The 11,181-nt window shown below is 41.5% G+C and overlaps 1 protein-coding gene and 1 long non-coding RNA gene across 2 annotated transcripts; one reads left to right on the top strand and one right to left on the bottom strand.

Moving 5' to 3' along the window:
• Nucleotides 1-898: 898 nt before the first annotated feature.
• On the top strand, nucleotides 899-1,890 carry LOC113488138. Its single transcript, XR_003399892.1, has 2 exons — nucleotides 899-1,240; nucleotides 1,271-1,890. It is a non-coding gene; the product is annotated as an uncharacterized LOC113488138 (long non-coding RNA).
• LOC113488124 (aldose reductase-like) lies at nucleotides 1,489-11,040 on the bottom strand. Its single transcript, XM_026863151.1, has 10 exons — nucleotides 10,902-11,040; nucleotides 10,614-10,781; nucleotides 9,978-10,094; nucleotides 8,576-8,653; nucleotides 8,064-8,186; nucleotides 4,567-4,673; nucleotides 4,330-4,411; nucleotides 3,719-3,802; nucleotides 2,824-2,906; nucleotides 1,489-2,103 (listed from the first exon to the last, which is right to left on the bottom strand). Exons 1-10 carry the CDS (start codon nucleotides 10,908-10,910, stop codon nucleotides 2,061-2,063), a joined length of 894 nt encoding a protein of 297 aa, XP_026718952.1. The 5' UTR covers nucleotides 10,911-11,040; the 3' UTR covers nucleotides 1,489-2,060.
• Between the last annotated feature and the right edge of the window lie 141 nt (nucleotides 11,041-11,181).

Raw genomic sequence — 11,181 nt, 5'->3', positions numbered from 1 at the left:
ATGCCTTTGGGCTTTTATTTATCACATTATAGATATACAAAAACACTTGCAGAGCTGAACCTTTTTGTATTTGCTTTTAAGCCCAGAAATTAAAGTGATTATAAACTATTTTTGTCAGGAGAATCAGCATTAGGATAGAATATTGCTTAGAGTCAGACATTGAATCTCCTCCTCCTCTTCCTCATGTTGTACATTCTCAACTGTGTCTGTTCAACCTCTTGTAAATTATTCTGACCAAAAATGTGTTGCATGTAAAGTCTGGCCTCAGCAATAGTGGAAAGATTTAAAAGAAGCATTTAAAGATAACAAAATCTGTTTTCTTAATATAACAATATTTATCAGAAAGAGAAATTTTAAGCTAGTATGACTCCTCAGTACCTTTTTATCAGTACCAGGAAACAAACCACCTACTTCAGTTTGAGAACAACTGTATTCACAGTACATTTTAACCTGGCTGAGCTCCCTTTAAAGTACACTGTGCTATGTGGTTATGGAATCAGAATCCTACCTCATGTTTACCATTTAGGGGTGGTTACACATTAACAGCTCTGGTGTCTCCCTTATTTCACCTGTTCAGAAAGAACCCACTTTCTGCCAGGCCTACACAACCTCTTTCAGAGGACAGTTCACACTCTACTCAGACCTTTGAAAAAAATTTACAAGAACATGAAAGAAAAAAAAAAAATAACCCAACACTAGCACCTGTTTTTACAAGTGCTCAAATGCATTTTGTGAATCATGTTAAGCAGCTCTCAGAAGGCAACAACTTTAAAACTGTTAACTGCAAGTATTGTGAAACCATAAAAACAACCCCAAGGGACAAACACACCTCATGTCAAAATTTGGGTATAAGCCTGTTTTTCACACACATACACCCTCACCCCACCCCCCACCCCAAAAAAATAAAAATAGCAAGTTTCTGATCGACTAGCTCATGACACATTTCCTTGGAAACCCACTTTTACTATATTCACAAATGGTAGCTTGTGCAAGCACAGAATTCTCTCCTGCATCATGTGCTGCCTGCCTGGAAAGGGCAAGTTTTCTACTGCTTACTAAAACAATCCCATAGGATGCTGTGTAGGCCTCATGTCTTCAATGTACTGGAGTTTCCTACTAGTCAAAGCATACTACCACTTCAGTAAAATAAAGACTGATTTAAACATTAGTATATTAGCCATCAGACATATCAAGAGTTCTACTCAAAGAGAGGCTTAAGCAGGCTCGTCAGTGGCCACAGGTACATTACAGTGTACATTAATGGCCAGAGGTTCACTGCACTCAGGCATTCTACACGTGCACTAGCATGAGAACAGCAAAAAGCTAGCAGGTCATACGTAAGAAGTTAACATCAACAGCAGATGATTTCTTGGGAACAATAATTTTCTTTGCTTTTGTGTAATTTCCTGAGACAACTGAAAATACAACTACACTGCTACACCAGCATTACTACCATTAGAGCACTGCTGAAATGACCATCTCATTACACACAGTAATGAAACTGTATTTTATTATAAGCAAAAACAGCTTTTATATCACCAAGAAACCAGGACCTATACACTTTTTAAAGAGCTACCCACGTAGAAACTGCTGTACTAGAAATCAACTCCTACTTCCAATTAAGAGAAAAAAGCATGGAGTGTTATGAAAAGAAACAAAACCAAAAGTAATCAGAAAAAAGAAGACCTAATTATGTAAAATCTGCCAATATCGTGGTCCTTCTAGACAATAGTCACTAGCTCCAATTCACAGTATTCCCAAATAAAACTGACTGCTTGTTTAAACTTTCTTCATATTTTCTGCTTACCAAATTCCAGACATGCAGTTTGGCAAAGACAGTCTACTAGTCCATACTGTGCTCTTCAGAACCATTTTAGCATTTCTTTCTTCAAAAAAACCCCCAAACCAAAAACAACAACCCAACACAAAAGTCAGAGTACATATACTGCCTCTTTGGAGGATGGGGAGGGTGGGGTGTGATGCAGTGAAAAAGCTACATGGACAACTCATAGGCAACAGCAGAAGCATATCCAAGTCTGGAGAAAGGCAGGAAACCATCCTCAGTATTCCATATTGAAAGGGTAGTCCTTGTGAGTTTTGCATCTGGAGGAAATCAAAGAGGAAAGATTATCTCATGTCTGAAAGATACTATATGCAGCTGTAACCACTGCAAAAAGCCACCCAGGGAGGAGCTGAACCATATAAAAGCAATCAGTTTGTTTTCCTTGGTGACATGCTGCATTTGTAAACAGAAAGATTCTTGAGTGACTTCTGTTGTGTGGACTCTGACCATTTCAGGCCAAGCAACTTAGGTGCTGGGAAGACCTTTTTTGCAGCCTTTCAACAAAGATTTTGTGTCTGGCTTTAGGCTTCCAAGTTGCAAATCCTCATGTTACTTTTTGAACGTTCATCCACTTTCCCAAACACTTCTGAAGAACATACAGTCAATTTTTATAATATATTTAAGGAAAGACAAAATACCAGAAGCAAAGTTAAACAAGAATTTGAGTCTGCGTCAAGCTCATTTCTCCAACGCAGACAAAATAAAAGTTATGAATAAGAAGCCTTCTGTTGTAACTCCATCTACAAAAGGTTTTTTGGAGACTGAACTGAAAATGAACATGAAGTTTGTTTTATGCTCACTGTGATTTGGTTCATAACATGAACATTTAAAATTTTACTGAAAAGTTACATTGAGGATGACCCCTTTAGAAATTGAGTTTGTATATCCTGAATTTCAACCAAGCCTAGTATCTATACTATGTACTAAACTATAACATACTGGTAACTTAACAGCTTGAAAAAAAACACACTGCCACTTACGTGCTCATTGCACAGACTCTCCAGTTTCTATTAAAGCTGAGAATAGTTTCCATCTCCTCTTTAGTCAATTCAAAGTCAAATACCTAACAAAAGAAACAGCTGGAAATCACCTCTTTGAACAAATCAGAGATTGTAAGCAGAAATGCACAAAATTAAAGAACAAGTCCACAGTGTAGGGGTGCTTTTTAGAAAAAAGACTGTTTCATGAGGAAGAAAAGTCAAAAGAAGGCTCTGGATTTCTAAGACTCTACTAGCTGGAGTGGGGAAGGGAGGTGAGCATGAGAGGGAGGAATTAAAGTCTCCAGTTGCAGTAGCATGTACCAGTTGTTTTTAGAAGTCTGGAGAACATGTGGTGCTGCAGAATGCCTCCATCCTCCCTCTGAAAGATGCATTTTTCTGTCCCATTCCAAAAAAACACCTAAAAGACTTTAATATTCCACCTAATGCAACCAAGTTCTAAAGTTTTCCAAAGTTCTAATACTTGTTTCAGTCAAGGACCACTGAATCAAAAGCAGTGATGTGGTTTATGGACACCAGGCCTCTTCTAACAGTGCTTGCTCTACATAAGCCTTTTGTGGTATATTACTGCACTCAGGCCCCAAGCAAGCTCCGTCAAGACAGCTCATCCACATGACACAGAACAGGAAGCATTCACATAACATGACTGCTAAGATTATCAGCAGAGTGTTTCCAACAGCTTTTTTCACTCCTGCTCTCCAACTGTTACTTTAAGCTGAGCCCTCAGCAGACCGTAAGTAAACATACAGAGACAAAAAGCCCAGTCCTCTTGCCTGAGGACTTGGGAAGGGTGTAAAAGGATTGCTGCTCGCTCTGCAGGTGAAAGGCATGCCATCCCTGAACATGCCAGGCACCCAGGTCACTTCTAATGACTCACCTTGAAGTTCTCAACAATGCGCTGTGGTGTGACAGACTTGGGAATCACAATCACATTTCTCTGAATGTGGAACCGAATGAGAACCTGCAAGAGGCATGTCACTGAGTCAGAGATAGGATGGCTTTTGTTCTATGGCAAGCAGAACCTGTTCCAACAATTGTTAGAAACTGTACAATTCAGCAGAATTAACCCACTTCTGTAGAGCTGCATTTCAAATCATACCTGAATTCTAAGCGGCACTTTCCAAAGAGCAAACACAGAAGTAGTGGAGCCCCACATAGTCCTCCTTTCTCCTTTCCCATCAAATTTAGTGATGCTCATTTCCTTTCTTTCCCACCTAGACTTTTAGTAGTCTATATATGGGTTCACTTCTCTACAACAGGACTTGAGAGGGGAAGACTGAAATATTACAGCATCTTAAGATGGGTCAAGAAAATGTTTCTTGTCCGTGGCCAGAGAGCCCTGGCAAGCATGTGTTGCAGGCCACATAGTAAACATACCTGTGTCACTAAACACAAGACAAGAGCACCACAGGTGACAGGGAAAGAAGTGCCAGCCTGTCATTGGCATTAGCTGTTACATGAAGTATTTGCTGTCCAGCTCCTACGTACCTGTGCTGGGGTTTTATTGTGCTTGGTTGCAATCTCTTTGATCTTGGGGTCATCCAGAAGGGAAGGATCCTCTGGCTTGGCCCTAAAGACAGGAAAGAAGATCAGTAGCAAGAAACCTCCAGAGATCCAACCTAGAAGAGATCTGTACCTGGATTAGTAATTAATGGTGCACTTGTAGTCTCAAAGTTTCAAGCATAATCCATGCCAGCTCACTTGCAAAGCACAAAGTGATTTTACCATGGTCGGTCAGGAGAGCCAAGGGGACTGTACGCTGTCACAGCAATCTCCTTGGATTGACAGTACTTGATCAGCTTCTCCTGGGTAAGGTATGGATGACATTCGACCTGCCAACATAAAAGTACAGAGATTGACAGTGATTTAACTGCTTTAATATGTTCCAGGGATTAATTTAAATCAAAGGTGGATTGTAGTGTGTGTGTGATATTACTCAGCCTTTGTTTTCTGTAAACCCCGCCCCCCCCCCCCTTCCTTTCTATTGGTAGTATTTCTCCTTGCAATTAAGGGTCTAAGGACTGCAATGCCACTCCTTAAAACTTTGCTGCTCCATATAATCTCCAACATATGGGATGACCAGCTACATAATTGCTTAAATAGAACAGCTCAATAAAATGCACACAGAAGAGAATGGTAAAATCATAACAGGATAGCAGACCAGTACATACAGAGTTCTCTTTTCATCCCTAATTAAACATGCCATAATGTTTTACAACTACAATATTAGCTTCACTATCAGTATTTCATTAATTTTTATTTGCTTTGTGTCAATACTTACACTGAATACCTCCAGTCTGCAAGCAGTGAGAATGGCTGCTACAGATTTTAGACTTTCCACATACTGTCCATTGTACTTTTTATAAACACAGGTGTACTTACCATGAATTTCCATGGGAATATCTATATAACAGAGTACTGACTCCTTAAGTGACTGTATTCTGGCAAGCTAAAACCCAGATATGAAGTACGGAACAGGAATTATTCATCTGTCAGGAGGCAGTGAATGAACATGAATATTTGATAGTTTGCATAGAGGGACTTTCAGTTCCACACCAGGGAGCACTACTTTTCCTTCAGCAGGCAACATCAGGAACCTTTGACTACACTGTCATTCAAGCCTTCTGCAGCCTGCTGCTGCATTCTGAGGGAAGTCTCTGGAAACTTGTGCTACTGGCAGGTGGATCAAGAGAGCAAAACATGGTATCAGTTTACAGCCTTGAGTGCTTTATTTGTGGTTCTAACTGCTTGCTGTTATCAGAAGCCTGCAGGGCTGTTTTCCTCATCAGGCATGTTAGAATAGTAAACGACAGAACATGTAACTCAATTTTTGGGACAGATTATACATATTTATTTTGCTTCAGAAGCTCCAGAAACATAACTACTCAGCAATAACAGAGCACCTGGTTGTTTACTCAACTCTTCAATAGGTAGAATTTACATGATATAAGTGAGGCAAAGTCATACTTACCTGTCCACTGATACTCAAGTTGAAAAACTTCTGAGCTACATTATCTACTTTTATGTTTGCACCAGGATGAAAAGCCTATTATGTACATTTAAACAAGTACCTTAAACTATTGCAATCCGTACTGTATGATAATGATCAAGTATTTAAGAGTCAGATTTCCTTACTGAACTAAGTACTAGTATCACTGTAATGCAATTGCTACCTTGCCAAATTAATTTCTCACCACATATAAAGGAAATGTGCATACCAACTGCATTCAAATTAAGAATGGGATTGACACCAAATACAGGTGATTACCAGATTACATGTGAAACATCTGCACAGAGAAAGTGCAGAAGCACTGTCACCAACTGGTGTTAGACAAGCTTTCAGGCTTGCAAGCAGTTTTTTCAGAAGCAGTAAATTTTGAAGGACAGGGACCAAAGACACATTGCTCTGAGACTACCTTGATTATAGCAATCAGAGTTTGAGAACATTTGCAAGTGTGAGACATATAAGGTCAGTGACCTCTGTTCAAGAGACAAGGGTAATTATCAACTATAGTGGCACTGGGGTGTGGCAGATGTTGAAAGGTATCATAAGACTTCTACTAAGTATCCTAAAAGTACACTGGGACTGAGAATGAGAATACTTAACAGAACTGTGAATTTTGCAGTCAGTTGACTTCTGGAGAAAAAGCCTACTAACGTTCTGAAAAGAGGTGTTAAAATCCCTTTTCAATATATATGCTCACACTATCACAAAAGAATCACTTCTTATAATCAGTTATCAATAACAGACTTCAGTCCTTCAAACACCATAGCAATCAAGGACAAGTCTAGACTGACCCCACAGGGGGCTATGCTAGGACCTGTACTTTTCAACAACTTGTGTCAGGCTCTAATCTTGTCAAAATTGTAGGTGATGCCAGATTGGAGGAGGACCAGTCAATGCACTCAAGGGCAGGGCTGCCACTTCTGAGGTACCCACTCAGGCAAGAACAGGCCAACAAAAAGTTACAAAATTCAACAAGGCCGTACACAAAACCCTGCACCTGGAAAGTAAAAGCCCCTGGCAGTAACATAGGTTGGAGCCCGACTATCTGCAAGGCAGCTATGCTAGAAACAGCCTGTGGGCCATAATAGGCTGAGCTGAATATGAGCCAGTAATGAGCCCTGGGGCAGCAGGAACACAGACAGTAAATTCTGGAAGGTGATCATTTGCATCTACTCATCACTTGTCAGACCACCTTTGTGGTGGCTATGTCCAGTTTTCCCCCTTCCTAGCCCCCTCATTAGTAGACTGTCGTGAATTCAGCAGAAGGACACCAGGATGGCTGGGGGCTGAAGAACCTGCTGTATTGGGAAAGGCTGAGGGAGTTGGGCTTGTTCAGCCTGGAGAAGGGAAGGCTTCAGGTGTCCTAGTAGCAACTTGTCAATACCTAAAAGAAGGTAATCCAAAACCAAGACAAGATCTTCAGTGGTGCATGGTGAGAGGACAGGAGACAACAGGCGTAAGATGAAACAAGAGAGGTTGAGTCTGGATACAAGAAAGCTCCCTCCCCCATACACCCAAGGCAGGAGATAAGGCAGGGGAGCACACTGCCTAGAGAGGCTGTGCATCTCCAACCTTGCAGGTTTTCAAGATGGATAAAGACCTGGGCAACCTGGTCTGATCTCATAGCTGACACTGCTGAGCTCTGAATTACAGCATATCATCTCCCAAGGTCTCCTGTCATCTGACTTTTCCTAAAATTTTATTCAAGTGCTGTCTACATACCTTGGCACTTCTACTTTATGGCCTACCTTGTAACTCCCTTCCTTCCTCCTAATCCTCATCAAGTCTGTAAGCAGTCCATAAAGCATGTTTCTGTTCTATTCCCTCAGTCATCAGCAACAGGAAATGGCCCCTCCACAGAAGAGTTGCAAAATGGTCATCCAATTCTGTTAAGTCTTCATACACATACAGTAGGTTTTACTCTGTTTCAAGGAAGTTTTTAAAGCTCATCCGATTTCCTTCTGCCTCTCCTCTCCCCCCAGAAAACCCAAACCCAATAAGGAAAAGGGTTTTTGGAGTTTCTCCTTGCAGATTTCCCATCAGTAGTGCATCGAGAAGTAGTTGAAGGGAGGAAATTGAGAGAACATGCTGTGTGTACTCCATTCTCTCTTTCTATAATCTTTATTTCATAATAAGATCTTATCAATTCTTAAAAAAACAACCAACCAAAAAGTACCACCACTCAAACATTTGCTGCTGTCACTTTGCAGCTTACCTGGTTATTTGCAGGCTTGTATTTCAGTCCTGGCTTGCTCAAGATTCTTTCAATCTGCTCATGGTTAAAGTTGGAGACGCCAATGGCTTTTACCAGACCAGCATCCACCAGCTCTTCCATGGCCTAACAGAAAGAAGCACAAAGTCAGCATCTAGTACACATGACAGGTCCTGAAGAACACCTTCCTCCTGATACAGCTTATTTCCTTCATGAGAAGCACAAAATAAACATTTAGATTTTCAGTGTCCAGGTCTGAAGAAAAAACCCAGAGCACTATTATATTTGTGCTAGGTCTCCTATTTCACGAAAGCTCAAAGACTCATTGAGATTGTGGAAATTCACAGCAAATTAGAAGCGGAAAATAGCAATATCCAACAATCTGCTATTATACCACTGAGTCCTTCCAAGTAGTTTTACATATATGAGACAATTTAGAATGCTGAAAGTAATGAAAACACGGAAGAGACTGCTGAGAACAAAAGACATGATTCTCTTGCTGCAGTTAAACTTACCTCCCATGTATGTAGAATATCTGTGTTGCTGGGTATAGACATGCCTTTGTCATCTGTGGGAAACAGCTCCTCTCCTGCCTGTCAGTGACAAAGAAAATGCTTGAAACACTTTGGTGGGAAGTTAGGTTAACACCAGCTGAAGGCCACAATATAACAAACTCCAACTGCAGGACATACTAATACTTATTATCTACGTATGTATTAGATAATTTAGATTCACTATCCACATTATTTTCTTTTGCTTTCACATGTGATTATGGCATTTTTGCCCACAGCAATCCCAATAGTGATGGGTACTTCTGCTGGACACAATGTCCTCTGGCTCATCAACATACATATGATGCAACATAAGTCTCCACTTGTAGAATTATAGCCAGTTTACAAGTTTACTTTCTGTATTACAAAGATACACAGTTCTTATGAGGAAATAACGAAGTGTTTTATTAAAATATGTAATAAGGTCCCACTTAGGACCTGGAACATGTTCAGCCTATACTGGAACAGACCTACTGACATGTCTTTCACAGGGACACTCATTGTTTAAGTTGCTGGCATAGGGAATGTTCAAACAGCCTGTGTCCCAGTTAAGACTAGAAGCCAGGTATAAATTTCATTCAAACCCAGTTGTTTTCTACTGATGTACATTATTACACCACAATACATTTTCACTTTGATAGTTCTGTCGATATGGAACTAATTTTAAAAGTACATAAACTATGAAAAAGTTGATCTTGGAAGCAACAAGTAAAAAGAAAGTTTTGATCAGGCTCTAACAGAAAGACTAAGCTTACAAACATTCTGAGACATGAGTTCCTTTGCATGCAGTCAGTAGAGTTAGGAACTACAGAAGTTTCCCCTTTTGAAATCCAAGGTCTGTGGAACAGACTCCTACAGCAAAGGTCAGTTCAATCTGTACTGTATTAAAGGACCCAGTGATTCAAGACAAAAATGGAAGAAAAACATTCTCTTGTTCTGCAATTCTGTAACATGCAGAGGAAAGAATTTCTGTCAGGCAGCAAAGCACAGCCCTCCTTCCCATAAAGGGGGAACTACATCATTTGGCAGATGAGTATACTTTGGATTTGTAGAAGACAACACATACACAATAATCAAAAGGAAAGTAACATAACATGCTTTCAGCAGGAAAGCCTGCCCCTAGTTCAAGGTCTACCTCTTCCATGATCAAAAGGGCAGAGGAAGCTGTGCAAGCAGGAATCTCAGAGGTAGGGATCAAGAGGCTGGCTCACATGGCCAGAGCCAAGCTGAGCACCAGAGTAGTGCTGGCATACAACAAACATATGATAATCTGTTGGCTGGAGCAATTACCAGGCTGTAAAGCCATACAGCTATTCTGAAGTGCCAGTCTAAACAGACAGAGCAAAGGGCATTGCTGTTACCGTACCTTAAAACCAAGAGGCCAGTGGATGAGGTAGAGATCCAGGTAATCCAGTTTCAGGGCAGCAAGAGTCTTCTGGCAGGCTCCCTTCACCAGAGGCTTTTCATGAAACGTACACCATAGCTAGAGACAAAAAGCCAAGGCACACCATGACCTCCTGGGTTAAAGCTCTTGGGACCCTTCTGTCCTGTTCAACAGAGTGCCTGTCCCCTTAGGAAGGTGATGTGTAACTAGGTCATGCTACTGATCTTCAAACTGGGTTGCTCCGTGAGCGGGACTAGCCTGTGATACTGGCGGCAACGTGTACAATGGTAGCACGCACGACTGAATCGTCTCATGGCAGACAGCAGCAGTCTGGTTTAATTAACTAAGATTTCATTTAAAAACCACAAACTAGAAGGTCAGATACTGCATGAAAGAGAACAGTATAACTTCATGCCAGGAAGTTTAAAGCATCACCTGTATCAGTGGTACATACCCTGTATAATTCTCCATGCAGGATGAGGCAAAGTAGCTTGTCTCAGGAGTGGCCTAAGTGTTCTGAACTGTTCCATGCTGCATCACAGAGTAGGAAAGTAAAGAACTGGGGGGTACTATGAGAAAACTGGTGTCTTCCAGGACCCTAGATCACCAGATCCATACCTTACTGACAATGAAGAGGTCCTCTCGTTTCACAGCACCTTCCTTGATTTTTCGCCGGATCCCATCCCCAACTTCATTTTCATTTTGGTACACATAGGCACAGTCAAAGTGACGGTACCCAGCATCAATAGCAGCCATCACTGCAGCTGTCACCTTCCCTGGTGGGGACTGAAAAAATAATATCCAAGAAACTCTAATATATATTGAAGAGCTTTATCCTAGCAAGACAAAAATAAGAAATCCACCTCACCCAAAGCAATCCCCCAATTCAAATAAAGCAAAACGCACCAACAGCATGAAAAACACCCTCCTGCAGCATTCTTGATTCTGTATACATCTGGAATGCAGGCACCTCAGCTTAAAGCCAGTCTCCAGCCGTCCCCCTGTCCCCCCACTCCCGGGCAGGGCTCAGCCCAACAGCTTTGAAGAGCTGAAGTCCCAGCGCCAGGACGGTTCGCCAAGTCCCTCTCACTTCCCCATGCCACTTCTAGAAGACAAGGCCCCGGCAGCCGCTAGCCAGGGGGCTTTGCCAGCGGAGCGGCCTCGGCGACCCGCGTCCCCGGGCGTC

The sequence above is a fragment of the Athene cunicularia genome, assembly GCF_003259725.1.
Source record: "Athene cunicularia isolate RWA chromosome 1 unlocalized genomic scaffold, athCun1 chr1_part2, whole genome shotgun sequence".
NCBI lineage: Eukaryota > Metazoa > Chordata > Aves > Strigiformes > Strigidae > Athene > Athene cunicularia.
This window is presented reverse-complemented; position numbering and strand designations above follow the sequence as displayed.